The sequence below is a fragment of the Bombus affinis genome, chromosome 8, assembly GCF_024516045.1.
Source record: "Bombus affinis isolate iyBomAffi1 chromosome 8, iyBomAffi1.2, whole genome shotgun sequence".
Taxonomy (NCBI): Eukaryota; Metazoa; Arthropoda; class Insecta; order Hymenoptera; family Apidae; genus Bombus; species Bombus affinis.
In genome coordinates this window covers 6,684,225-6,711,711 of record NC_066351.1, presented here as the reverse complement: position 1 = coordinate 6,711,711, position 27,487 = coordinate 6,684,225, and the positions used below count along the sequence as shown (strand labels likewise).

At 39.5% G+C, this 27,487-nt stretch overlaps 1 protein-coding gene and 1 long non-coding RNA gene across 4 annotated transcripts in view; one reads left to right on the top strand and one right to left on the bottom strand.

The window, feature by feature from the left end:
- Positions 1 to 27,487, top strand: part of LOC126919828 (plexin-A4) — a 422,360-nt gene that overhangs the window by 93,063 nt on the left and 301,810 nt on the right. For all 3 annotated transcript variants that reach the window (XM_050729445.1, XM_050729446.1, XM_050729444.1), the window contains one exon: positions 18,620 to 19,901. In XM_050729445.1, the coding sequence (XP_050585402.1) occupies positions 18,729 to 19,901 (1,173 nt within the window). In that variant the 5' untranslated portion in view covers positions 18,620 to 18,728. The remainder of the gene's footprint in view (positions 1 to 18,619; positions 19,902 to 27,487) is intronic.
- On the bottom strand, positions 19,741 to 20,628 carry LOC126919840 (uncharacterized). The gene is made up of 2 exons (XR_007711788.1): positions 20,487 to 20,628; positions 19,741 to 19,915 (listed from the first exon to the last, which is right to left on the bottom strand). It is a non-coding gene; the product is annotated as an uncharacterized LOC126919840 (long non-coding RNA).

Sequence of the window (27,487 nt, the reverse complement as noted above, 5' to 3'; positions counted from 1 at the left end):
TACGTACCATAATCAAACTACCTGTACTTTGCCTTCTCTCATCCAACAACGGCGTTTCCAAACGAAAGCAAAAAAAAGAAAAAAAAAAAAGAAAAAGAAAATGAAAGAGTGAAGCTACACGAGTGGTGATAAATTTCCGAACGAAAACCTTCGCTGAGAATCGTCACGACGCATCATATCTGCGGTGATTTGTTACCCTGGGTGTCGTCTAGCTCCGGTGACACAACCCTGTTTCATTCTGATGGAAAACCGTTGTACGGAGTTTGCGTAGCGAGACGGAAAGTCGCGAGGTCGCGTGCCACTCGCGTGACATCCGCTTGATAACGATGCTTCGCGTATCCTCGATCTCGACGTTCCTCAACATCGTCGCCGTCGTCGTCGTTTTCGTCTTCGTCGTTGTTGACCGTCTGCACAGGGTAACCCGTCATTTTTTACCTCTTCTCGAGCGTTTTGTAAATAGCCGACGAAATGGCCCATTTTCCTAGCTGGTGCTCGCGTTCCTCGGGTATCATCCCGAGCGTACCGCCGATTCATCACAAACTGTCAAGCTGTCGCTGGAACCGGTGCATCCTAAATGCGACCGGACACTTTATTGCTCCTTTTGCTTACTGTTTCCCGATGGCCCGTTAACGGTGATTGATGCATTTTTAACGGGTCTCGTCTCATCGAATATTATGAACAGTTTACACGCGTTCCACTTTTCGATCCTTATCGCGCCAGATTGAAACGTATCATTGTCCGTTATCACTCGCGTTCCAGCGTTGATCGGGCAATTTTCTGTTTCGGTTATTGCAACGGCAGATTATACATTCGTTTCTGCCTGTACAGTCAGCGTTCCGTTTAACTCCGCCAACTCTCCACGAGAGCTTACACTTTCCAAATTTCATGCAGGCGCGTGCACAAGTACGCTCGTCCATCAGACAGTACACTTTCAGACAGCGAGATAAGACTGAAAGATTATTACGGACTTACTGAAATCTTCATGATCGTCGTTTTGCTCGGAACCGTGGTCTAAGATGAATCTACCTATATGTTCTGTGTTACAGTAAGAATTAAATTAGTAGAATAATTAATTAGTAGATACTAGGAATTCAAACTCTTCTTTACGATTGTTGTAATTATTTTCGACGTTTGTATCATTCAATTTTGTCATCATATCATATCATATCATTTCAATTTATAATTGCTATTCTTTGGTTTCGTGCATTCTATAAACGATATCACGGGTGAGATTCAAATTTTTGTTCGCTTCATCGAATTTCCTAACATGTATCGACGTTAAAATCGAAAAACCGACAAAAATGTGTTCGTTTCTCTCTTGTGATCTTCGCATAATTTTACCAAAGATCCTCCTGTGCTCGCAATTGACGTTTTAGAATCTAAAAGAAACCTGCCTATACACGTTTTATACAGAAATCTGGTTCAACTCCATCAACATCCATCCGCGTTATCGCTACGATAAATAAAGCAACAGATAGTTGGTTTTGTTCCAGCCCGGTAGCCTTGAAACAGAATTTGCATTGCGATTTTTGTTAACTTTGCAAGATAAAGTAGTAAATTCGTACAACGAGTAACAAGAAATAAGGGTAAAACGTAGAAATGGTGGAGTTCATCGAATTTAATGTCCCCTTTGGCCTCCGTGGAAAACGTAGGGGTAGATCCGCACGCAGGCATCTGGCCGCATTATTACCGACAGTAGCGCAATTATTTCGGCCCGACAATGTTCTTTGTTCGCGCGACGTGTTTGTGGGTCGTGCATTTTCGGCGATCCATTGGGTTTCGTCGCCTGTCCCGCTCTCCTACCAACCCAAAACCCCCCTGCAACACCCTCGAAAACTAGGAAGGGTGTTTCGCTCCCCCTTTCCTCCGCAGAGTTTAAGCAGGACGTCGGTGAACAGTACGGGTCGGGTCGATCCTCTTGGCGAACCCCAAAGCTTGGACGTCCCTCGGGGCTTCGGCACACGATATAATACACGAGAAACTTAACAGGCATCGAGCTTACCGAGAGTCTTGTACAGCAACACACCCCTGCCTCATCTCTCCTAGTCGCCACGAGCCCCAGCGTACCACTTAGATTCCCTTTTGGTGTTACATACAGGGTGTCCTGTAACGTATGGCAATAATTTCCATGAAGAGTCGACCCGTTATTTGGGAACAATTAGAAAGTTTGTAGAAATATCGATCGAAAGTTTGGCATGTGTGTGCGTCTCGTGGGATTTAAGAAATGAAAAAGAATGCCTGAGATTGCATTCAACGTGAAGGAAAGGTTTTCGAATTTGTTAAAGTAAGGTTATTTTAGAGAGAACTTGTTATTTGTGCGAAAATCAAGGAAATCGTTAATAATATTGATTTTCAGTTGATAATAGAATTAATAGAGAATCCAATACACGATACAAGCAGGAAAGTGATTTCAGAATTTTGGTCAATGGCGTATGCTTTGTTTCAGCTCGTTTATGAGGTATAATGAATTTTGCGTTATGTCGTCTGATATTTGATAACACTGGTGGTACTGATTTTCAATTAATAACACAATTAGTAGAAAATTTAATACGCGGTATAAACAGGAAGGTGATTTTGCCACTGTTGGTGTATCGTTTTATCTATCTCAGTTTGTTTATCAGTGTTTGTGTCGCGTTAGTTGATGTTTGATTATCTTCGTTAAATTGATCGTTGATTAAATTCCAAAAGAATTTTAATCCCAGCAGTGTTTCGCCAGAATCCGTTATAGAAGTGAAATCAATATCAAAGTATGATCTGAATAAGTGGTTTCAAATGATTTTAGCAACGTTTCATTAATATCCTTTACAGAAGAATAATTGATATTAATAAAATACGACCTTGCTGCAGAAAATATATTACATTAAATGAAATGAGACGATCCACAGTAATTTCTACTTTCATTGAATTTCATAGAATATACATATTACAGGACACCCTGTATATGCATGTATCCCGCACATGTTCGTTCTTCTCGCTCTATCCGGCGAGTTCACATTCTCCTTGGTTCGTTTCTACCCTTAAACTATAAGTTGGCTGGAGCGGGGCGCCAGGATCCCCTGGCGGCGCATTGCGCGTTTCTGCTTTCGAATTTCGATGTTCGAGCCCCATTTCAGCCCCGGGAACATCTGCTAGCGCGGTGATCGAGCCACGCCACGTTTCTCTAGGATCCACACCCTCTATTTTCCTTGTCTCCTCGTTTATCTATCTGTTTGGACGGCGTGTTTTAGCGGGACTCTTAATCGTAATAAAACGTCGCGGAGTAACGCGTACTAGAGGGGCGGTCGGTAGGTTTGGGATTTTCGATGGCCAGCCGAGGGGTTTAATGACAGTAGTAATGGAGTATAGAAAATGAGACGGCGAAAACGACCCGCCCGGGATTTCGAGCAAATGGATACACCGGCATTTATGTTTCATGAAACGTCGGTCCATGCCAGCTCGGACAGTAAACGTCCCTTTTGCCCTGCGTTGGTGTGTTTTATCTAATGCAGTTTCCTACAGGACAACAAATCGTTCTCACGACAACTTCTTACCTTCACCAAGCCGCGTTTGCATTTTCCACCGTTTACATGGGAAATTAATTTTTCAACGATCGCTAGTAGATACGTCTCTATTTGTTTTCAAGCTTTAATCTTTTCGGTGATACGGCTACAGACGGATACATACGACAGAATATGCGTAGGTTAAATAGAAGCAATGTACTTGTTTGTTATCGTTGTTTTCTAAAGATGTTCAATTTCTGTACTTTTCTATTTATCGATATTGAAAGTTATTCTGTGTTTCATATTAAAATAAAAATTACTATGGACCGTATCGTTTTATATTGCAGCAAATTCTTCTTAGATCGTATTTTGGAAATGTTTGTAAAGTGTATTCGTAAGAGCACCTTTGTTAGTTGCTTACCGGTAATTCGAGGGATTAAATTTCGAAATTTTGGACCATAAGCTTATTTTAATAAGTTTCGAGCAAGTTACTGTTTAACGTACCACTTTGTATTTTACATTAATCCAGTCATAATTACATCAGAGCTTCCAATTTCTATCATACGCGTAATAAAAAATTCCCATTTCATTAAACAAAAGGAAAACCTGCTTCCAAATACGACTTACCGTTGCACCATGCACAAAATTTTCTAAACGTGTTATAACTAATTTGTTATAGATTTCTCGTAATAAAAAGGCAACTACCAATGGAATAAAAATATTCGTGATATACATAAAGTTACCTACATAATAAGCGCTTATGTTGTATAGTTATTATGATACTAATATGTATTAGTTATGTATATTAGTGTGCATTAATCATGTACACCATTTATGTGTATACGATGTTATTATGTTTTCAATTCACGAAGATGAATGGTGAAAGTATATTAATTGGTTAATTCGGTTTAATCATGTGTTGCTGTTTTGCCACATTGAAACGCGAACGTAGCGAAGAAAAATCGCTGTTTGGTAGAAAGTTTGGGGCAGCTGGCGATTTTTAATAAAAGAACCGGCGGTTTGCGCCTAAAACTTGCGCCGGGGCAACGACACGCCGCATTCCCGGCGAGCCGTGTGCGGCATCCACAACCTCTCTTCCATATTCAGGTTAAGGAAGAGAAGGCCGACGAACGTGTACGTGCCTCGACGGATCCCTTCGTATCCTTCTCGTTTCCTCGTTTCTCCTTCCTTCCTCTTCTTCTTCCTTCTACTCGATACTCGTCCATTGCTCAGGTATACCTTCCAGTTTTTGCTCTCGATGCTGCGTTCCGTTCAAGGCCCAAGGGCACGATGAATGCGTTAATTGCAACGAAATTATTGAACCTCGTGATAGCGAGAATAAGACAAAGGAGGAAAGAGCGAGGCGGATAGAGTGGAAAGGAAGACGCGTGTTGGGTGTTGTCGGAACACGTGCATATGCCAGGCTTGATAATAATAGAGTAATAATTGATATGTAGATGGTGCGTCTTCGTGTACTTAAGGGGAATTTATGGCGTGGCTCGTGCAAGTAGTCGAATGCTGCTAGAAATCTTTTACGTATACATTGTACAAAGCATTTTGAAATCTCATTAACACTTGTAACGAGATAAGTTTGTCCTGATTATATTCGTAAAATCTGAAACGAATTTGAAAATGTGTACGTAAGAAGTTACAAGATATTTATGGTAAACATAATACGCTTTGCGAATAATAATTAATTATTCGTTATATATATTAATAATTGTAACGAGACCGTCTCTCATCTCTACAATCTTTCAGTTTGGATTCAAATTTTATTATCATATATTATTTAGTAAATTTAATTTTAATTTATTATCACAATAATCGCATCTCATCGGCTGTACTTTTAATCCTCAGTCTGTTCAATGTTGCGTGCATCCTCAAACGCAAAGAAACACGATGGAAAAGTAATCACGAGCTTTCCCACTGTATGTTTCTCGTCTGTTAGAACTTAACAACGGTAGGGAAGAAGGAGAAAAAAAAGAGAGCACAAGGAAAAGGGCGCTGAAGAATCGAGTCACGGACCTGGCACGAGGGCCAGGCCGTGACGGAATTCATCATCTTGCGCTGCTCGTACAGAGGGTCGTTCGTTCCTCCTACTATGGCCATATTCTCGATCCTCGTCGACTGAGGGACTTCTCTCATTCTTGTCCTCTCTGCTTCTGTTAGTTAGACGACACGCGGCTTCTCTCTCACGGACCCCCCTAGAACGTACCCGGTTCTATTTGTCTCTGTCACCGGTAAATGGCCTTTGCCGAGCGGCACGACGCTCCTCGTAGTCTTTCTCCTACTCTCCTTCCACCTTTCTCTTTCTTCGTTTCACCTTCGATCGCTCTCTCGTCCTCGCTTATAGCAGTCCAACTGCGTACACCTTCGACTGAACGCCTTTATAAAGAGAGAGAGAGGCCTCATCATGACCGGAAAAATCGGCAAACATCGCTACGAACCACGCCACTAGGACTATCCGCTGTCCGCTATTTCTCATTGGTATCGATACTGCCTCGTTTGCGCTCTTTCTTTCTTTCGCTACTCTCGCGTCCATTCCGCGACGCTGATCGACGGCTACCAGATAGAGAACCAGATCGGATAACGTGATTTTCTGGTAGATCGGATAGATACGTACGTAAGCATCTTCGCAGATACAGAATCGGGGATCAGAGAAAGGATTTATAGTATTCGGCGATTGTCTAGGAGACCGCGTTTAGAAATGGGATCGAAGTGTCGACGAAAGAAGAAATCGATCGGCGGTCTGTGAGCACCGTTGTCGGTTCGATGTCTGTGACTTTGCAAAGATGTTTCTCTTGTGACAATTTCGTGGTGTGGTTTCGTGTTAGGTTTCCGTACTGCTGCTGTTCCCATTCTGTTATTTGCAGCGGTGTACGAAAGTCTTCCAGATAGATCTTGCGCTTTATTTTCGGAAGCAGATGTTCCCAAAAATATTAACCAACGTACAGTTATATATTTTCCATTTTCTTTGACTTGCTCTTACGTTAACATTTGTTAATACAAATGGGATTTGGAATATGAAATGAGATGTCTATCTGATTAGAAATTTTTGTGAGAAAAAAGTAAATAGAATAGAATAGAAAAAGAAAAACAGGAAAGACTGGTCCTATCTTACTTCGATCGGACCAATCTGGAGCAATTTGATTTCTATTTGATTCTATTTGATTCTGATGTAATGTAAATGAAAAATGTGATTTAAGCTGATGAGATTTGTGCTCACATTAAGGTGTTGATACGTACGCGTGATACTAAGCACACCAGGACGAAATTCCACCCTTTCATCCAAGCTATACGGTGGAATAACAACGCGGTTGAGAAATTTGTCAGAACAATGGTGGCTAACGAGGAAGCCCGTTTCCATGGGGCGCGTGTCTTTGCGCCGGATCCTCTGGATACTTAGTTTCGACTTAAGTTCGTAGAAGTACGTTGTCCGAAACGGTGAGTAAACCGACCAAAGGGATGGCAGAGGTTTGGATCAGAGGCTGGAAACTGAGAAAAGTTTCGTAGTGTTTGCAAACCAAAACTCAGCTCTTTGAACTTGCTAGAATTGCGAGATGCGACTCCGTAGAAATCTGTCGTTAAAAAGAAAAAGAAGAGAGAGAAAGAGAAATCTAGTCGAACCGGTGAGATTGTTTAAAGTCTTAACGATTGTTTAACTCGTTAAAGAGCCATTAAGGTCCGCAAGCCAGCCGACTGCACTCGAGAAAAATGTTGTATTCGTAGTCAGACTGGCCTCTCCTTCGTTTTCTTTTGTTTTCTTTTCTACATCGCCAGTAAATTAATTCAACTTTTCCCAGACAATCGTGTTCAATGCTCGCCAGCTTCCGTCTGACCGGTTGATTTATCCTTTTCTCGACCTTTTCTCGGGGAAAGTATACGTTTCGCCGTGTTGTTTAGAAGTCGCTGAATTTCCAGGTTTCTGGAGTCATAAGTTTTCCCTTAATGTCTCTTTAATTCGCGTTTCAACGCGATATCGTGCGATTATTTTAACGATAGCGTGTGTGAGGGGTTTTTAACCTACGACCTTGATTTTCCTTTAATATTCCCGGTCATTCGGTATCGCTTCCTTGAACGCGAATCACGATACAGCTGAGTCCATTAAAGTAACATATAGTTCTGTTTAAAAAATGAATAATACTCGTGTGATTTTCTTGGGATCTTCGAGTAAGGAAACGGCAAATTAGGCTTCTTAGCACGTTAGCTGCCATGTTACAGGTCGATATGCCTTACTTTATATTGTACTTTTTAGTATCTGATACTACAAGTTGTCTTAATGATTGCACGCTACATCAAGAATATTTGTTTTTCGCTAACGTAACGTGTCTTTAAGATTTCTTTCAATGTGACTACTAGACGAAGAAAGAAAACAGGTTTTTTGACAAACGGCTACTGTTTGATATTCCGCTATACAGAGCAAGTAAAAATGAAGATAGTCGATCAATTTACTGAAAAGTAGAAGCTCCGCTAATCTAACGATATCAATTAAGAAATAGCTCTTCCTTCTTGAATAATTGATCTACTTCAGATATCACTTAGCTGCCTCACCCGTGTTCGTTAAATTTTCATGAAAAATCGCTCTTGTCTTCTGTCAGTTCGAGATTTTTGCTAATCCAAATCCGTTCGGGTAACAAAGGATTCAACAGAAAGCTTTTAGACAATAGAACTTGTACGTCTTCTAATCGTCTTATCGTGCATGGTGCAGGGAAGGAAAAGCGAAGACCCTGTATATCTTTCTAAATTACTCGGCAACTTCTTCCGGACGATTTCTTTTTTCGTCTTTCGCCATTTACTTAATGACGAATCAGAAGAGTTTCGTAGGAAGAGAGCACGGCGGAGCAACCCTGTGCAGATTTAAAGGAATCGCGTATCGTTTTTTTCGGCTGACCCCCGTTACATTCTTTGTTGCTTCCTTTGCTGTGTTACTTTACTTCTGCTTTACTTTTCTTTTCTCCTTGCTCTTTTTTTTTTCGTCGCAAACTAAAAGGTCGATTCAAGTTGGCCGAGCGATCGCATTCGTTACGTGGAAGTTTTCTTAAGAAGGCAGTTTATCTCAAGGTATTTCCCACGTTGGGGCAAGGTAGTTTCCCCGCTCGGATATCTGAACGTTTCAAATTCGTTCTGACTAACTGCCACACGGCCATAACGCTGCGTCGCACATCTGTTTCCGAGCCTTTTTCGGAAAGGTTTTTTTCATTGTGCTTCCCGCGTTTCCTTCATTCTCCGGAGATATCGAGGACGAACACTTGGTTCGTCGAGTAATTGCAATTTTTCCTCGTTTTCAATTGTCGGCGCGCACCTGAGAAATTAAAAGGGACTTAATTAGTTTAGCGCGATTAATGGGAGAAGTTGAGGAAATTAAAGAGCCGAGGAAACTTGCAGCCTGTAATACAGATTGAGTTGCTAATATAATTAAATATTACAATATCTTACAGCAAAACTGTAAGCTTCTTAAAATTGTACAAGTGCAGGGAATTAGTGAGTTGAGAAAATTTGCAACCCTCCTGGAAATTTGTATTGTCGATAGAACCGATGATATAAATGCTATATTCACATTTTTTTTTTTACAGTAAAATTACAAGTTTTTTGAATTGTAAAAAATTGTGGATCGAGTAGGCACGTTCTCAGAATACTAAAAATACTAAATAGAACCGATGATATAATGGCTATATTCACATTTTTTTTTACAGTAAAATTACAAGTTTTTTGAATTGTAAAAAATTGTGGATCGAGTAGGCACGTTCTCAGAATACTAAAAATACTAAATAGAACCGATGATGTAAATGCTATATACACATTTTTTTTTACAGTAAAATTGCAAGTTCTTCGAATTGTAAAAAAATTATGGATCAAGTAGGCACTCAGAATACTTTAAAATACTAAATATGTATAACGTTTCATAGAGAATTTTTCCTTTACATATACCAATCCTTAAAAGTACAGTTGACTTTCAAGCAACATGGATTTGGTTACACACGGATTTCTTTCTCCATCAATATTGTAGGAGTTTCCAAGAAAACATGTATACTATGTAGGTATGTAGTCCGTATACTAAGTCGTGACCATGCAACAAACTAAACGACTAGCAAAGGACGTTTGAAAAAGAAAAAAAAAAAAACGCAAATCGCCGTTGTTAAAAGACGATCGAGCAAACTATGTTTATAATATTATCGGCGTTGTGAAATCAGTCATGTATCGTCACAATATGAATATAGTATTGAATATGTATATGTATATGTGTACGTATTTTCTCTTCCTTATATGTAGGTAACTCTCTTTTCTTCAATTTATTTTAATATAATAAAACAGTAATAACAAACGCATGTAGATATGTAATATGCAAAATAAAGCTTTCGGTCAACAATAGATTACTACGTACATACATGTACATGCATAGCCAAGCTTTTGGAGACTCATAACTATACGTGGATTTTCGACTATGCGAACGTTGTTGGAGGGTCAACTGCGTATCCCTTACTTTCATAATTAATTAAGCTATAACAATATTTTCTGCGGCGATACGTTTTCGTGACTTGGCAAAATACACTGAATTTTTTTATAACGATACATTCAGAAAAATTCTATAGAAATCCACCATGATTCTTAATGCTCCATATGCGAAAATTAATTCCTATTATGAATGCCGAAAAATCGTAGCTAATGGGGAAAATCGGTAAAATGTTTCATAGTGTACGAGCTATTCGTTCTGTAATGGTTTCATATAAACGGAGCTCTACCGTGTTACTCCACGCACAATGGATACAAATTTCTTTAAATTTCTTAATTTACCAGGAAAGGAAGGCTACCTTGAGCGGAACAGTAAGAAACTGTAAAGAATTGGTGTTGCTCCCCTTTTGGTCCCTTCCCGTTATCCACCCACGCTTCTTCCTTGTCTCGTTCTTTTTCTCCTTCCCACTGCAAAGTCTCCACTCTCCGGTTTACCAAATGATCGCATTTGTTACGGAGAATTGCGGCTTGGAAAAGCAGTTTACCCCTTAAGGTACGTTTCTCGCTCTCTGGTAACGGGCCTCTTCTTTAACCATACGTGACTTCAACCTCGTAATTTACCCGTAGCTTCTCGTCCGACTATTTAAATTCCACCCTCCAACCTCTTTCGTACCTGAGAATCCGACGTTTCTTGAAAACCGAACCGCATTCTACCGCGGTCTCCTTAAAATTCCAAAGGCGTTAGTTACGCGATCGCATTTCACCTGGCATCTGTGCGGATTCTCTAACGAGCAATCGAAGGATCAAAGCGAACGTTTCTGGCCCGGTTTCAGGATCGAATCTCGCCGAGGAACGACCTTGATTTCACAGACGGTTCGACGAACCCCGACAGTTTCCTTCGCTCTCCGACGTTTCTCATTCGAGTGGCCTTAATCGAGATCAGCGTTGCCGTGCATCGGCCTGCTTGATTCCGTGACGTTTGAATTCTTTGCTGCGAGTTAAGAATATTTAGCGTAGTTTTGGGAAACGTGTTTCGATTAAGAATTGAAAAAGGAAAATCTGTCGATTTGTATAATTGTTTATACAAGTTTTCGTATGTCTTCTAAAAGGATCATTTTTATTTAAGCGAAGCTTGTATAATGTGTAATAAAATATTGTTTTCTTGACATGTTCTTATTGTTAATATAGAATTTAAAAAAGAAACTTGGCGATATTAATCGTACGACATTGCAATGACAAAATTAAACAATCCATCTGAATCGATTAAAAATGGTTCCTGAACGAATTAGAATTTATTATAGTCCAGCAACTGTTGCAAGTATCTTGAAACAAATTTTTCAATGTGTTGCAAATGATACTTGATAATTTAGGCAAATCTTCGCGTTTCTTACGAGACCTGCGAGTGTTCTAATATTTATGAACGAGATTTGTAGGTTTAAAGGCGAAGTAAATGAAAGTAAAGCGCCCAGCCTTCCTCGCGTGTTCCGCGGAAAATGATGAAATATAAGCAGGTACGTAGGAAGGTTATCGGGTGCATCGCACGGAAGCACCCGTCGGTTTTCCATTAAAATAAATGTGCATATTAAAGCGCGTACTTTGTAATTAAAATTAACGCCCAGCCGTTTCTGCTGGACGCTTTCGGCGTACGTCACGCAGAAATTATACGTAGTTCGCGTTCGAATCAACCGTATCGTCCCTGGAAACCTCGAATCAATTACGTTTCTCGTTCCATTGCTTTCTATTCCTTATGTTTCCGGAAGGATACGATTAATCTCCACTGATAGTTTGAAGTATTCGCCAAAATAATTGCCATCCGTGGTCGACGCTGACTTTACGGCTTAACGAGGAGTAGGAAAAATGAAAGGAGATTTTTAGCGTTTTCCAGCGAGTCGTTTTGAAAATCTCAAGTATTAATGGCGCGTTTAACGACACTGTTTACCGTCTATTACGAGTACTTCGTATTTTTCTTCGATAATAGAGATTCTCGTTAGATATATTAGATTTTTATTGGATTTTACATTAGATGTTCTACATTTTAAATTATTTGTTTTATAAACGCAGAATGGAAAATATCGTTGGATAGCTAACTTTACGAGTGAATAATTAGCAATCGCAGCATTGGAAGATATTTTATAGACGTTCCATCTATTTTTATGGGCGAGTTAATTGTCCATGGTAGTTAGAAACGATGCTTTCGCTGCATGCTCACCGTCTGGTATCAAGTTAACGAGTTAATAAAATAAAAATGATGACGTAATAAAATAAAAATAATGGCTTAATGAAATTAAAATAATGACTTAATGAAATATAAATAAATATATATATTGTCATATAGCCAAGGAAAAATTCCACTAAAAATAAGGATTCTTAATTTTTGACTAGTCAGATCGAAGAAATTTGTACCTTAAGAGATTAATCGAATTGATATTTTCTTCAATCTCTGCCTCTTTTGCAAATATGAAAATCTACGTTAGAGATTCTTGCCGGAATCAAGAGCTCGGAATGCCGCTATTTCTCATTTCCGGATTAATCCGTGAAACTTTTCTACTCGCAACCGGTTGGTTCTCTGGTAAACACGCTAATTAAGGTGTCGTTTCACGGTTGTTTGTGTTTCCCAACCGAAGATACGTGGTCCCTGCGGTAGCTAAACAACGTCCTTCCCATTCGTGTCGCGACGTCTCGGGGGTTAGATCGGATAATACGTCGGTGAAAACTGTCGACGATCGAAACGATCGTTAATTACGGTTTTAACCTACATACGATATGTGCGTGTGTCGCATACCGGACAGAATGGGACTACACGGGGAAAAGGCACGTGTGCTTTTATCAGATAGCGCGAGAAGAACAAAAGCACCTTGTCTCGTGCGTACAATCAGCGGAAGAAACATGGATAGCTCCCATTTTACGAGTCTCTGCGTTACGAATTTCTTTGGAGTGGAATTCTTATTTTAAATTGTGTACGTCGAAGGCGATTATGGCTGTCTTTTCCCCTCTCTTTTTTTTTTGTAGAAAAAGGTGTGTACCGTAGCTTCTCAAAATTGTCGGTTGCTGATTCACCTGGTGACGAAGAAACGAGTTAATTTTTTCCAAGAATCGTTTTTGATTCAAATCTTTTCTTATGTTATTTTCAAATGTGTAAATCTTCAGCCAGCAAAATCTTTCCTTGTCATTTCGTATTCGCTTTATATTTTGTATATCTCTTCCTACGAACCTAACTCTCGTTTGTAGCATCGTCTCCAAGGGAAACAATTTGTTACTAGGCTGTGCATGTTGATGCATTTATGAAAAATCAAAATGTTCAAAACTGTGTAGAATGCATGTGTATGATATGCAAGAATATATATGAAATATCCGAAGTAAAGGACTATTTATAATAGTTAGAGGATAAGAAGGATGTTTATCTAGATGGTGTTTCTTTAATCAAGTACAAACATAAATACATTGCACCATTTTTCATTTTCATTACTTATAAGTTACGTTATCAGGGTAGCGTTTAACCGAAAGCTTGATGAATAATTCTCAACAAGTAAATACATCAATCGCCACTTTACGCTTTAATTTACGATCTCGGTATATCGGTTCCAACAACTATACCGTAACCATCTTTCCTTACGATCTTTCTCGCGCTCGCACGAGCGCACCTGGAACAAACATAGTGCTCTTGCACGCATACTTGCCGCTACTTGGCTCCCCTTCTATGTGGAACTGCGCGTTCCTGGATATCTCGCGATGCTTATCTGCTTGTCGGATAACCCGCCGCGATCCTCTTTCCACGTTGCTCGATCGTTGCGTGCTTCTTCGTACGAGGCTCGAAACACCGCGTTTACCTTCATCTCTTCGTACGAAAAGGACGAAACGCGACGCCGTATAGGATGTTCCGTGAGCAAGATTGGAACTGCGTGCGCGGTCTGCGTTCGATCGTTTACCGCGTTCCGATACGATGTTCAACCCTTCGGCGAAGGAGAACCGTTCTACCATTTTGTTCGCCTGGAAAAATTTTGTTGCGCTTCTTTACCAATCAAACGCTTAAACACACGAATACTCGAAACTTTTCTATAAATTTTGACGAAGAGAAATGCAGATCCGGAGCAGTTTTGTGATATTTTTGCTACAATAATAAATAACTCTTTCAGTGAAGGTATAGAAATGGGTACTTGGTTGTTGGAATTTGAAGTGGCTCAGCGTATCGTAATATAATTTAATGTAATTAACCACGTTTCTTGTCCCGAATAATTCACTCATCGGATTTTCGTATAAAATTCTGTTGTGTAATTTCACGAAATTGACAAGTTACAAATTATATGCTATGGACTTCCCTTTTATAATATTACATAGAATAGAATAATTAGATTTGTTATACACGAGAGTTTGTGGCTTCTGAAATTTCGCTAATGTCCAGCGTTACTTCCATCAAACAATAGCTGTTTTTCGTGATTATTGGTATCGACGTTTCTAATTGCATCTGTCATTCGTACTTGAACAACTTCATTATGACTAATTATACGGAAATATAGTTGGAACTTTTGCCAAAATTACTCGTAATTTCTGCTAATTGCGGATTAAGTTTTAACGTTAAACGTCTAAATTCTGAAAATATCAATGCTGAAGTACCAAACCGAGATTTTTCATTTTCCGTTTCGTCTTCCTGAGAACGTTCATCTTACCTTGAAAAATTAAATTCCTTTGTTTTACGTGCAGGTCTTCACAATTGTTCGTTTAATTTTATAAAGAAATTAGCTTCTAATTGCTGACTTTCTTCAGTCTGTATTCGAGTTTCATATTAAAAACGGATTGAAAATGAAGCTTCGCTCGTGATTATCTGTCTCATCGCTTTTTGTCAGAATGTCGATTGCTGTATTGATTGGCAGATTAATTTTCGAACGGAAACGTGATATCTGAACAGAAAAATGACCAATCATGTCTTTCTAGATATATAGCTTGATAACGGAAACCTTGTTTCACATTAACGTCATATTCATGGAATGCGCTTGAATTCTGCTTATCGGTTCCCCAGGAGCGATGAATTTTTCATTTTTCGAACTCGGCTAATCACTAGTCGTCACTCGCCAATCAATGACTCATTTTTATCCGATAAGCACTTTTATTCGTACTCGTACAGTTGGCATATAAGGTAAAATTCAACTGTAAGAATTTTATTTGTTATCTGTCCCCTATATCGTGGGAAGATAGTTCGATATCAAACAAGAATACAAACCTGTATATTGAAATGTTAAATGTACATACAATATATTAAATCATGTTCGATAGAGGCCGGTATTTCTCAGAATGCTTATCTTATGGTGATAATGCGAAGAGTCGAACGAAAAGACCTTTTATAGCATTTATTACAAAAATAAAATTTCGTATAATTCGATAGAAGAACAAATTAGAAAACGGGAAAGTCAGAATAGAGTATCGTTGACTTTATTTAACGTTCGTGTCGAGGACGTTAAATATACTGCAATGGAAAATAGCATATAAAATAAGCTTAAAGCAGAAAATGACTGGACAACACGAAACAACTTACACTCTCCGTTTCTTTTGCGTTTTTCACGCGACTGTACACCTTCGCGTACGCATGTTCCTTTCTTCCATTTTACAATCTCTTCCAGCCATTTCAGCCAAACTACGCGGAACAGATTCTTCAGTTTCATATTCCTGAAACTTTCTTTCTCACCCTAACCTCAAATATTCATTGCCTGTTCGCATCTCTGTACCTCGGTCGCTTGTAATAAACGTCCGCGCCAAATTCCCATTTCCATACTTTAGCGGTGCGTTGCTGAAAACAACTCGTAAAACCTACTTTTCAATCAAAGCACAAATCATTGTTACAACGTCGTCAATTACAATTACGAGAAGACGTACGTGTAAAGTAAGGAAGGCAGGACACACGGGCACACGGTAGACTTCCACTTCCTTCGTCGCCTCTACCCATAAACTGGAATTGACGTGTTGCAGAAGGGAGCCTCGACAGGCCCTGAGATGGGTGTTCGGAAAATAAGGAAAGTTTTTGTTGCGATTGAACGTTACCGTTACGTCGCGATAAGAAGGAACGAGCAGAAGAAACAGCTTTCCCTTCCTCCGGCTGGTTCTCCATCCACTCCCTTCCTTCGCCCCTGGTATACAACATTTTTTCTCCTTTCATTTTCTTTTTTCTTCCTCACGTACTTCGTCGCGTCCTGCACAAAGTCAGGCGTTTCATTTCATTAAGAGGAATATGCGTTAGGGTTCCGATTCAAAGGCACCTGGTTTCCCTAGTCGATAAATTGTTAGATACCTTCCTTTCCGTTTTTTCTATTATCTCCCCCCTCTCCTTTTCTCTCTTTACATGGTTTTGTCCCCCGTGTTCTCATCTTTTCTTTTTCGTGCAGTGACTTTTAGGAAGTCCTACGTGAACTTTCGAACGACGAAGCCTTTTCGATCGCGTGCTCGAGTAATTATCTTGGATAACACAGGCCTTCTCGAAGGGAAAGGAATTTTCTACCTGTTTTCATCTCTACACGTTTCTGCGTTTAAGTTGTTGTCTTTTTTTTTTTACGTCTGATTTTAGTTTTTGCGTTCGAGCTCCTCCTGCTGGTCAAGCATTTTTCAGCTTTTAGATTGCTCTTTATTTTTACTGACGTTGTTAATCTTCCTCGGTATTCTATCTGTCGATAGCATCGTTACTTTTAGGTCCATCTTGTTCGCCTTGAACCTCCTTAACGCTTTGACTGCCACGCTGAAATCAGATGTTTCGCTTAGGACGCCACGGGAGTAGTTTTATTATTCCAAGTATATAATCGCAAAATAATAATAAATTGATGATGTAAGACAATGTTCTTTCCCAATGGACCGTTTATCTAATTGGTGGTCACGGGTGACCATCGTGGCGCCTTGATAACTGTTGATAGCAACATATTATAACAAGGCTTCGTTTATTTCAACCATTTCAAACCATTCGCATTGGTTATTTTGTCGTAAGCAAAACGCCCAGAATATGTTGTTGAAACGTGTAGAAAGATATTAGTAAACAGTGTTTGCTCATTCTATATATAATAGTAAGGTATGTTCACACTTTTAACTTCAATTATATAATTATAAAGCAGCGTTTACGATTATTTTCTAAGGTGTGTTTATAATAATATTCGTAGATTACCCCTCAAAGATATGGATGCAAACACAGTGCACCGTTAGATGCAATATTTGTTCTCATTTTTTGTTATTGATGTTCTAATAAAAATGTTTAATTGTTCAATGGTGCACTTTTTATTTCAAAGTATCTTCTATTTATGGGTTATATTCAAAATACTCTAGCTGTCAATTTTCATACAATTTTTACAATCGTAAGAAGTTCAAGCGCTCCGGTTATCAATGACCACCGTGGCGTCACAGGAGAAACCGTGGCCGGTCATATATGACCAACGTGACAGTCAAAATGTTAAAATGTCATTGTCAATGTAAAGTGTCAAAATGTCATTTTTGAAAAATCTACCTTTTAAGACGCTATTTCCACGAAGATACATCGAATGTTCCTTACACTTTACCAGGAACTTTATGAAAGATCTGATACGGAATTGCAGTACGAGCAATAAAAGTCGTAACGCACTTATCATCCCAGTTTACATTTTTATCGGTGAAATAACGTTATTATCAATATCAGTTGTCTCGTAAGGCACTCGCGTGCAAGCACACGCTTGATTCGTCAAGAGTGTGAAGAGATAATCGAAGCAATTATTCCGCGTTGTAAGGTGTGTCGTGTCCAGGGTGTCGTTGGTCCGCTGTTAACTCGCAATTAATGTAAAACAGCCGTATAGTCACGCTAAACGTGGCGTCTGCGTCCGCGAAAATGCTAGGTGCCTTTGATTTAAGACCGGTCTTCGTTAAAGACGTCTTTATACGCTTTCAGCGATTCCGTCTGTTCGCGTAAACGATATATTCACTTTACAACGCGTCGTTTAAGTTCCCTAACTAACTCTTTTTAACATTCGAGAAAGTACACGAGCCTTGTTATCCCGTTTGGTTACACGCGTTTGCGTACTAAACGCGATAACGAGGGAGAAATTCCTAGACTTTACGTTCTATCTGAAATTAATACCACACGTTTCTTTAACGTTCCCTATTTCTTTCTCGCGGCTACAGTGTAAACTTCAGGAACGAGCGTTTCACGCTCCGTTTCCCTGTTACTCCATAAAATGCAAATGGGTACAGGGGCACTAAAACTACCGATCGGTAGTTCGGTTCTCGTATGCTAAGTCTTAAATGCAGCAGAACGTAAAATGGAGTTTTAGCGTGTTCCTATCAGAATACGTCTAAGCAAAGAGACACGGATCTGCTGGCTTATTTTTCATAAAACGATGAAAATAAGCACGCTTACTGATTAAAAGTTTCAGTAAAATCATATAAAGATCGCAGCAAAGGATGCGTTGCTTTTTGTGCTCTGGTTTTCATATCACGTTCTGATTAAACTGCAGAATATTAATATATCGTAGTTGAAAATGAAGATGAGATCTGTCGAGTCAAAGGATATAAATCCTTTAAAAATAGTTGATAAAGTGGCGAAATTTTATGAAAGCCAAATTCTTAAGACAAATAATAGTAATTGATACTGTGATAGTTTGACCATGACTTTTCTCAATAAAAATGTGTGCTACTTGATTGACGAATAAAAGACACGAATATAAACTAAACCTTCTTTGTGGTTTTGTTGGCAGGTCTGGGAGAGGCTCGAGGAAGACGCCTTTGCGAGGATTCCCGGGCGCAACGAAGAAGGAAGTAGTGACGGATCGTGTCCCGCGTAGCAGTAGAAAGTAGAGTAGTAAGATGCTAGTCTTCCCGTGCAGCAGCGAGTCATCGACGAGGATGGGATCGATGCTGTCGCATCAACAGCAACTTCGCCTGCTCCTGTCGATCCTGGTGCTGTTGTCTCCCCGGCTGCCGGTCCGTTCGACGCCAGCCGACATAGTACAAAAGTTCCACGATCCAGAAGTGAAACGCATGAACCATCTGGTCGTGGACAAGAACACCGGTCGAGTTTACGTGGGCGCGGTGAATCGGTTGTATCAACTCTCGCCGGACTTGAGTCTCGTCGTAAAGGAAGTTACCGGTCCAAAAGGCGATTCGACCGCTTGTTCGATGATCGACTGTCCCCGTGAAACGCCAACGAGGCTAGTGGACAACGTGAACAAGGCGTTAGTGATCGACTACACGACCACCAGGTTGATCTCGTGCGGAAGTTTGTCCCAGGGCACCTGCAGAGTACGAAACCTTCACAATATCTCGGACGTGGTGCAAGAAGTGAAAGAGGCCGTGGTAGCAAACAACGCTACCGCGTCTACGGTGGCGTTTATCGCGCCCGGACCACCGAATCCACCCGTTTCGCAAGTGATGTACGTGGGTGTAACGTTCACCGGTAACTCGCCGTACCGATCGGAGGTTCCCGCGGTCAGCTCCAGATCATTGGACAAGGATAGAATGCTGAACATCGCGGAAGCTGCCGTCACCACCGGTACCAGGATGTACGTGAACTCGTTGTCGCGCGAGAGATATCCTATCAACTATGTGTACGGGTTCAGCAGCGGTGGCTTCAGCTATTTTATGACCACGCAGATGAAGAACACCGATACCGCGGTATTCATATCGAAGCTGGTTCGAGTCTGTCACGACGACGAGCATTACTACTCGTACACTGAGATACCGATCAACTGCACCAACGATGGCACGTATTATAATCTAGTGCAGGCCGCGTACGTCGGCAAGGCTGGCTCGGTTCTAGCCGGAGATTTAGGCATCACCGCTCAGGACGACGTGTTGTTCGCGGTTTTTTCGGAGAGCAACAGTACGCACAGCGACATACCAAAGGAGCATTCCGCGCTCTGTGTCTACTCGTTGAAGGCCATAAGAAGGAAGTTCATGACCAATATACAGAAGTGCTTCAGCGGCGAGGGTCATCGGGGGCTGGAATACATCTCTCCAAGTCACAAGTGCATCTTAACGGTGAGCGATTCTCTCTGTACTTTTCTTTCACCGATCTCTTTTACGATCCACGTTACTCTCATCTGCCGACTTTTCAAATCGTATATATATAGGCGAAACGTGGGCTTAAGTGATTTTCTACGAACGAGGTTTCCGACGAATCATAAAAATGTAATAGCGGAACACACGTGCTCGCCAAACGTTACGATAGCAAATGCCGCGAACGAAATGTCGGATAAGGCGCGAATATGACTTTTCGAGTGGACGTGTTTCTTTCGTTTAGAAAAATGTTTAACTGCTTACGACTGGCCAGCTTGGTAGCGAAAAGAACGCTATTTTAAGCAATAGAACTTTGTACGATGCCGATCTTTCCAGCGCTAAGATATCTGATAAGTCGTATAATTTTCCTCTTTCGATACAGAATATTCGTATATGAAATTATTCACAAGTCAAGGTTATTAGAAATATTGCCCAGTATAATAAATTATATAACACGTGGAGCACGTGTTGTGACGTGTGAGTGACGAACTAACTTGTCTCTTCCGGTTGAGACATTAAAAATTATATCTGCCTACCAGCATTTTTCTTATTAGGAAAAATGGCTACGTTATAAATCGTTCCTGTACATCTACAAATCAAGAAAGGACCAAATAGAACACTTGCCTTTGTATCATTTTCTAGGCAACTTTCCAGCCGCTTATCTACGTTACGTTCCATTGACATTTCGCTCTTTCTTTTCCTTTCATTTTTAGCAAAATCCCGCATAAATCACAACGTTCGAGTGGCATATTTTACTCGTAGCTTCGAATTGGTCGGTATAAATCGCGAGTCAAGAACAGACGATCCAAAGAGGGAGGGAAAGCGAATTCAATGATAAAAGCGAAATCATGGCGCGTCGTTGTAGATGCAGGATCAAAGTCAAGGCAGCTGAGTTGAAGTATACTCTGTGACAAAAACGCAGCGCTCATGTGCTATCATTCAGTTCTTAATGATACACGTTCATGATTCTCTAAATTCAACGAATATCATATACGCATTGCCTTGCAATGAAGTTACGCATAAAGTTTCCAGGGTTTTACCGATCATCGATATCATTGAATTATTAATCCATTTTAGCTTTACTATTCAGAGATTTTCAATTATTTCATACAAAACCCTATGACGATACCAATTTGTATTTTTCTCTTGCAGTTCGTATGTCAATTAAAATTTTCAAATTCATCCTTGAAATATAAAAATATCAAATAATTTTTAATGACGACGAACTTTTATTTACGTAATTTTTATTTATTAAAAAAAGCTGTTGCCAACAGAATGCTTACAATTAGCAACAAACCGATGATACATTAATACAGTATTATAGTGATTAATGATATAATAATAATATAATAATGTTAGTTAATGTTATATATATATATATATATATAGTATATAATAATGATGAGAGTTGCAAATTAACTATTTAGTTTTCTTAATTATAGTACGTTATTGTATTTAGTTCACGTTAAACAACCATCGTTTCCTGTTTAACCAACATCTGTTTAATCCATCGTAAATAAACTAATTATAGTAAGATCAAGTAATTATTTATTCATTTATTATCAATATCGTATTAGACATATTAGACATTATTTATTATAAATGTTTCCGAGTATAATAAATTATTTACTAATTAAAAAAACGTTTAGAAGATACAGGCACATGGCCTTCACTTGAATCTTTTGATGAACATTATTATCACTAAACCATGTTGCAGCTTCTACAGCTTGGATTCTTCGAATTATCCACCGAGCCTTTTCGATTTAAATCTGTGATCGATTGCTTTTATGTTCGAACGTTGCATTAATACATCCACTAGCTTGACCAGAGATAAAAAGAAAACATACTGATATTCGCTACTGGTAGTATACTACTGCGTGAAACGTTGAAGTATAAAGATAATTGGACGCGGTTTTACTTCGAAAGCTTATATTAATAATTCGACGTGTAACGTGCAGTCGTGAAATCGGCTTTTGTGGCCTGCCTTTTAATTTATCAAAATAACTGGTAAAATTGGGCCGGCTGAATGATAGCGCATCTACAAAATTAAAACAAAGATCAATAATTAATTAACGGCTTATAAAGTCTGTCCTCAACAGTTCCATGCGATATTCAAATCTGTCCAACAAAATTACCGGTCGAAAAAGCGGAATATTCGGGCGTAAAAAATATTCTTTGCGTGTTTCCTACCTTTTATAAATATGGCTGGTTTGAATCGAGATTGTTGCCGCTATTAATTTGCGTTCTAATTTCTCTTTCATAGTCGATAGCCGCTCGAATCGTAACGCAAGCTCCATTTATCTAACAATACATTTTTGTTATTTTATCTTTCTCTGCGCGTGGAGATTGGAATAACGAAAATGATTCAAATTATTTAGTTCTTTCAGAAGCTACTTTCTCTTAACTCGTTAGAAAATTTGTTCTTTTATTAGTTATTAATAGCGAAAACATATTTTCCAAGTGTTTTTGCGCAGAAGTGTATTGTATTAAGTTTGGAAGTATATCTGCAAAATGGATGGAAAGTGGGGTAAGAACTTGTTAAGAATTCATTTATTCGTTAATGAAGTTTGGCCCTTGAAATGAGAGATCGGCGCAGTTCTGGTAGCGAACATTTCAAGAAAATTACATGAAACTACTCAATTTTTTTGAAGAGAAACAGATTCTTGTAACGCTAGAACCGTCGGTTTAATCGTTATAGAAATATTATAGATCTAATTTATTTAAGAAACTACAAAAACGAACCTACAACGAATAAACGTAATACAGATAATTTTCTAAACATGTAACTGTACATTGTTTGGTACTTTAAATATCGATTTTGTGATTTATTTTTTCTTTATTTTTGTGAAATATACGTAGCAAGCTACAATCTTCTCCGTGCATTACATGTTTTTCCATATCAATTTCTTTCGTATAACTTTGCTACTCTACTCGTCGACAATTTCAGTGTCAATTACCGTCATCCACATGTTTCCTACAAGCAGCAAATCGTCCACATACCGATTCTACTACACGTCACGTTGTCAGAAGCTAGTATTTACACGCTGTTCGATAAAATTATAGAATTACGAAGCTATCATTAAGAACTTAACGCTATCAGTCGCTTGGCTATCTTTTTGCCCGCTAGTGGTATTACACGAATCGTGAGCATCAGCGGTAAATGGATTTTCCTCTTTGCGGGGCCCTGGCGGTCTTAGCTGGGGCTCCATGGTCGTACGATAACGGTCCCGGCCGTTTCGTCCATCGGTGTCGATTTGCATTCAAGCAACGTACGTTTGCTTTACTAGCAGTCAGGTAATCGGTAAACCGGGATCGGGCCTGTTATCGCGTGACAGCGCCGCATGGGGGCTTAAAGAACCCCTAAGGAAAGAAACACGAGAACAGGGCGCGTGCTTTCTTGCTCGATTTTACACGTGCACCCACGATCGGTTCGTGCGGCCACGTTACAACCCGACCTGAATGATCGTTTCTCATTTACATAGGGTCGGATATAAAGTAAAGTTTTGCACAGCGCCCTGGCTACATACCGTACACGTCGCGCCTTGTTGTTCAATTCGTACGTATCTTGTTGCAACACCGACGACCAGCTTAACGTGTTCACCGCGCTACTACAGCATAGATTTAAATCGATTGCCAGGCGATCGTAGACCGATAGACTGGATTTTCTTGGCGATTTTTAACACCAGATGCTATTTCCCATTCTTTTTTCTCTCGCTTTCGTCGTTTTTGGTGATTCCATAACGTTGCTGACTGGTAAACGTGGAATGGTTGCTGCAGCAAATATGTTACGCCGAGCAGATATTTTGGAAACGAGGTTCACACGGGTTCATTGGTTTTAGTCGCGCGATTTTGTGCACTGGATTTAGGTTTGAATAATTGAGCGGTAGGATATTAGCTTTTTATATATTTGCCGGGGTCAGTACATCAGCGAAGTTTGCGGCATTTGATCCAAGCAGTGTTTCCTTAGCGCAATTTTACGTAAAAATTTAATTTATATAGAACGTAACGATGAGTTTAATCCAGGTAGTGTAATGGAGATAAGCAAGCATATGAAATACGAGATGGGATAATAAAGTATTACAAACAGTGCGAGAAGAGAGAACTAAGAATGGCGATTACAGTTTAACACTTTGACTGCCACGCCGAAATCACATGTTTCGCTCAGGATGCCAATGTTTTAACACAGTGCACCGTTTGATGCAAGATTTGTTCTCATTTTTTTTTTTTATTGATGATTCTAATAAAAATTTTTAATTGTTCAATGAGACACTTTTTATTTCAAAGTATCTTCTACTTATCGATTATATTCAAAATGCACTAACTGTCAATTTTCATTCAATTTTTACAATCGTAAGAAGTTCAAGCGCTCCGATCACCAATGACTAACGTGGCAGTCAAAGTGTTAAAATCAATGAAACAGAAATGTTTTTGTGTTTCTATCCCAATGAAAGTGAACAGTGATATTCGTTACAAAATGTCTACGTATTTTTACTAATCGTAGAAACAGAGTATTAAAAGTTACGAAAGAACATTATAATTTTGTGATTATACGAAGCTTCTAGATTAACACGTTAACATCCGCCGGCGTAAAATCACGTATTTTCATAAACTGTAACCAATTACGGTTTGTAAGATCATGTCATTTTATGAGACAGCAGGAAAATATAAAGAAAACAGTATGAAACTATAAAGGGTCTTTAAACTTCTATTCCAACATCCTTGTTTTAATGGATAATAATATTCTTCTATATAGAAGAGCAAGTTTTTCAAGTATTATTAAGAAATTATCAGAACCGGCTAAAAGGTATTATGTAATAGCTTTAATAGCCAATAATTTTCTTACCTGACACAGCCTCTCCTTGGAAAAATAAAAGAAAATTCGATCAAAAAGAGGAGTAAACGGACGAGATTTAAAAGGCATGAAAAGCTTCAAGAAAATCTAACGAAAGACGATCGAATCTGTCGATCGAATAATGATCTAATCGCTCACGTGGGAAGACGGAAGTCGATGATTTGTTAAATGGTTGCCAGGTAGAAAAAGTCTCGCAGAAGACCGCGATTCGTCATCGGTCGACGTAAATCAATTGGCCGCGTCTCCACGAGTCCCGCGCTCTTGTGTTTACGTAACAGGTGGTGATATCGGAAACCTCGAGGATGATACTGTGAAGAGCAAGGCAAAGAAATGATGCACTAAAGCGTCATGTGCTTCTTTCGCACGCTTCAGCTACGGACAATCGAAAAGATCTTCCGCAACGCCTTCCGGAAATCGCGTCGTTCGTTCACTGTCTTTGCGGTGAATCCTCGACACGAATTCCAGATTTCCAGCAGTTTTCCTCTCGCCCTTTCTACGTGTAGAAACTTTTCTAGTGGTAATATCGAAGTGTAGTGATTTGGCGAATTAGATTTCGAATAGAAATTTCGACAAACGTTTGAAAGCGATTTCTTGTGATTTTCTATGGCTACGTGTGTTCTGAACTTCTTTTGATTCTCACAAATTTCGTTTCTTTGAAAAATTACAATTTTACATGTGTATAATTTTGTGTTATTTTTTTCTATTTTGAACATATATAACAACTCGCAGGAGATAAACTAAGCAAGTCGGCATTTTGTTAGTTTCTTAGTTTCATCAGAGAAATACAAGATTCCACGTTTCTCATAGCTAAGTAACAAACTATTGGATTGGCAACTAAGTAAGTCACAATCACTTAGTTGCCAACCCAGTAGAAGAAATCCGAAAGATAAAGTAGTGAACATTCTCGATGATTATGATTTTCTTGTTAATACGGAAATCAATAAAATTTAAAAATTACATACTGCACCGTATCACACAGCACTATCTAGCATGAGGCTAGCTAAAGCTTCACAACTTAGTTGGCGTCATATCCTAGCTAACGTGTTCAAATTTTTAACACTGTTATATTAAACTTTTGTAATATTGTGGATAGATTGCCTAAGAAATATCGGGTGAACTATAAACAATGTTGCGAGAAAGCCTAAGTGCCGATAGGCCAAAAGGGCCGGGAAACTTGAATGACCCAAGCGGCTCATCAAGTCGTGTCGTCGGTCCTTCAGTCGAATAGTTACGCGGAAGAAGGCGTACGTGATCATGATCCCGGATGGTTATGGAACACGTACATGGCGAGGGTATGAGAAAAGACAAAGGGATGCTTAAGGGAGAAAGACGAATTAATCGGCAGTCGTTAACTAAGAGTCGAGTTGTGAGGAGTGGAGAGTTGAATTGCCGAGTTGTTATGAGTTGTAAACTATTAGTCGTGAGTTGTGAATTATCCATTTAGTTGTCTTAGTTATAGCACATTACTGTATTTAGTTCACGTTAAATAACCATCCTTTCCCCTTTAATCCATCGCAAATAGATCCACGTATCAATAAACTTATTATATTGGATAGATATCATTGGAAAGCCGAATTTCTAATATTTCTGAATAAATAAATTATATACTTTGTTACGAGGACACTGTGTCGTCGTGAAATTCGAACCATAATCTACACCGTCAGTATCACTCTATATTACAGTGCAACGAATTAACGTTTTGTGATTAGGTGATAATACACCTAATCACAAAATCCGCAATCACTTAGTTGCCAACCCAATAATTCGGGGGCCACGCCAAGATTTGACACAAACTTCTTCCCATACAGCCTCTGTACAGAGCATATACTCTTTACAGGCGGCAACTATCTGAAACTATTCTACAAACTATTACACGCTACTCGTGCCGTTATCTTCCTTAACTCCGTCACCACGATGAGAAAAAAGGGGTTTCATTTCAAAAATAGAATCACATGAATATGGATCGATGAGTTTTTCCAACACGAAGTGCGACGGACACGCAAATGGTCTCGCGTCATAAGGCGTAATGTCAAAGGTTCCCACGAATGAGTCATAATAAAACGTTTGCACGGTTTATTATCTCGAAAACTAAAAGGGGGGTGGATGACGAGAGGAAGTGGTTCTCTTCAGTGAAATTAACTACGGGTTTGCTACTGAATTTTCAGTTACGCCCAACCACTCGGCAAAGCTGGCCGTATAGTTTGTGGAAAAGCGTCGAAACGATATTCAGAACTGCGATGATGGAGGGAGAAGAGATTTATTCAAATTTTCATAGCTACACGTTACGTTGCACGATCCATCCCTTCTCTCCTGCTTCCCTTTCAGACGTCTTTTTCCTTCTTTCTTCTCTTTTGGTTCATTCGTTGCTTCCTAGAGTCTCTTGTTTTTTTAATCTTCTTTTTCTTTCCCCCCTTTTTTTATTTTTCCTCTTTCTCTTTTTTTTTTTTTTCGTTCCCCTCTTACGATACACGGTAAGAAAGTATACGGTGTGGAACACAAAGGATCTGTTCACATACGTAGAGCGAGAAAAAGGCCAAACCTGCTACGGGAAAGTTGTAGAGAAGAGTCAGCTGCCGGAGATAAGGACGACCATAAAGGAGATAAAGATTGTTTGTTTGGCCTGGTCGACAACTGGGCTGCCGTGGGACAGTGCCGTCTTTTTCTTCACCTTTTTCTTCGGTTACGTTCCTTCTGGTCAACCCATGGATCGCTCCGT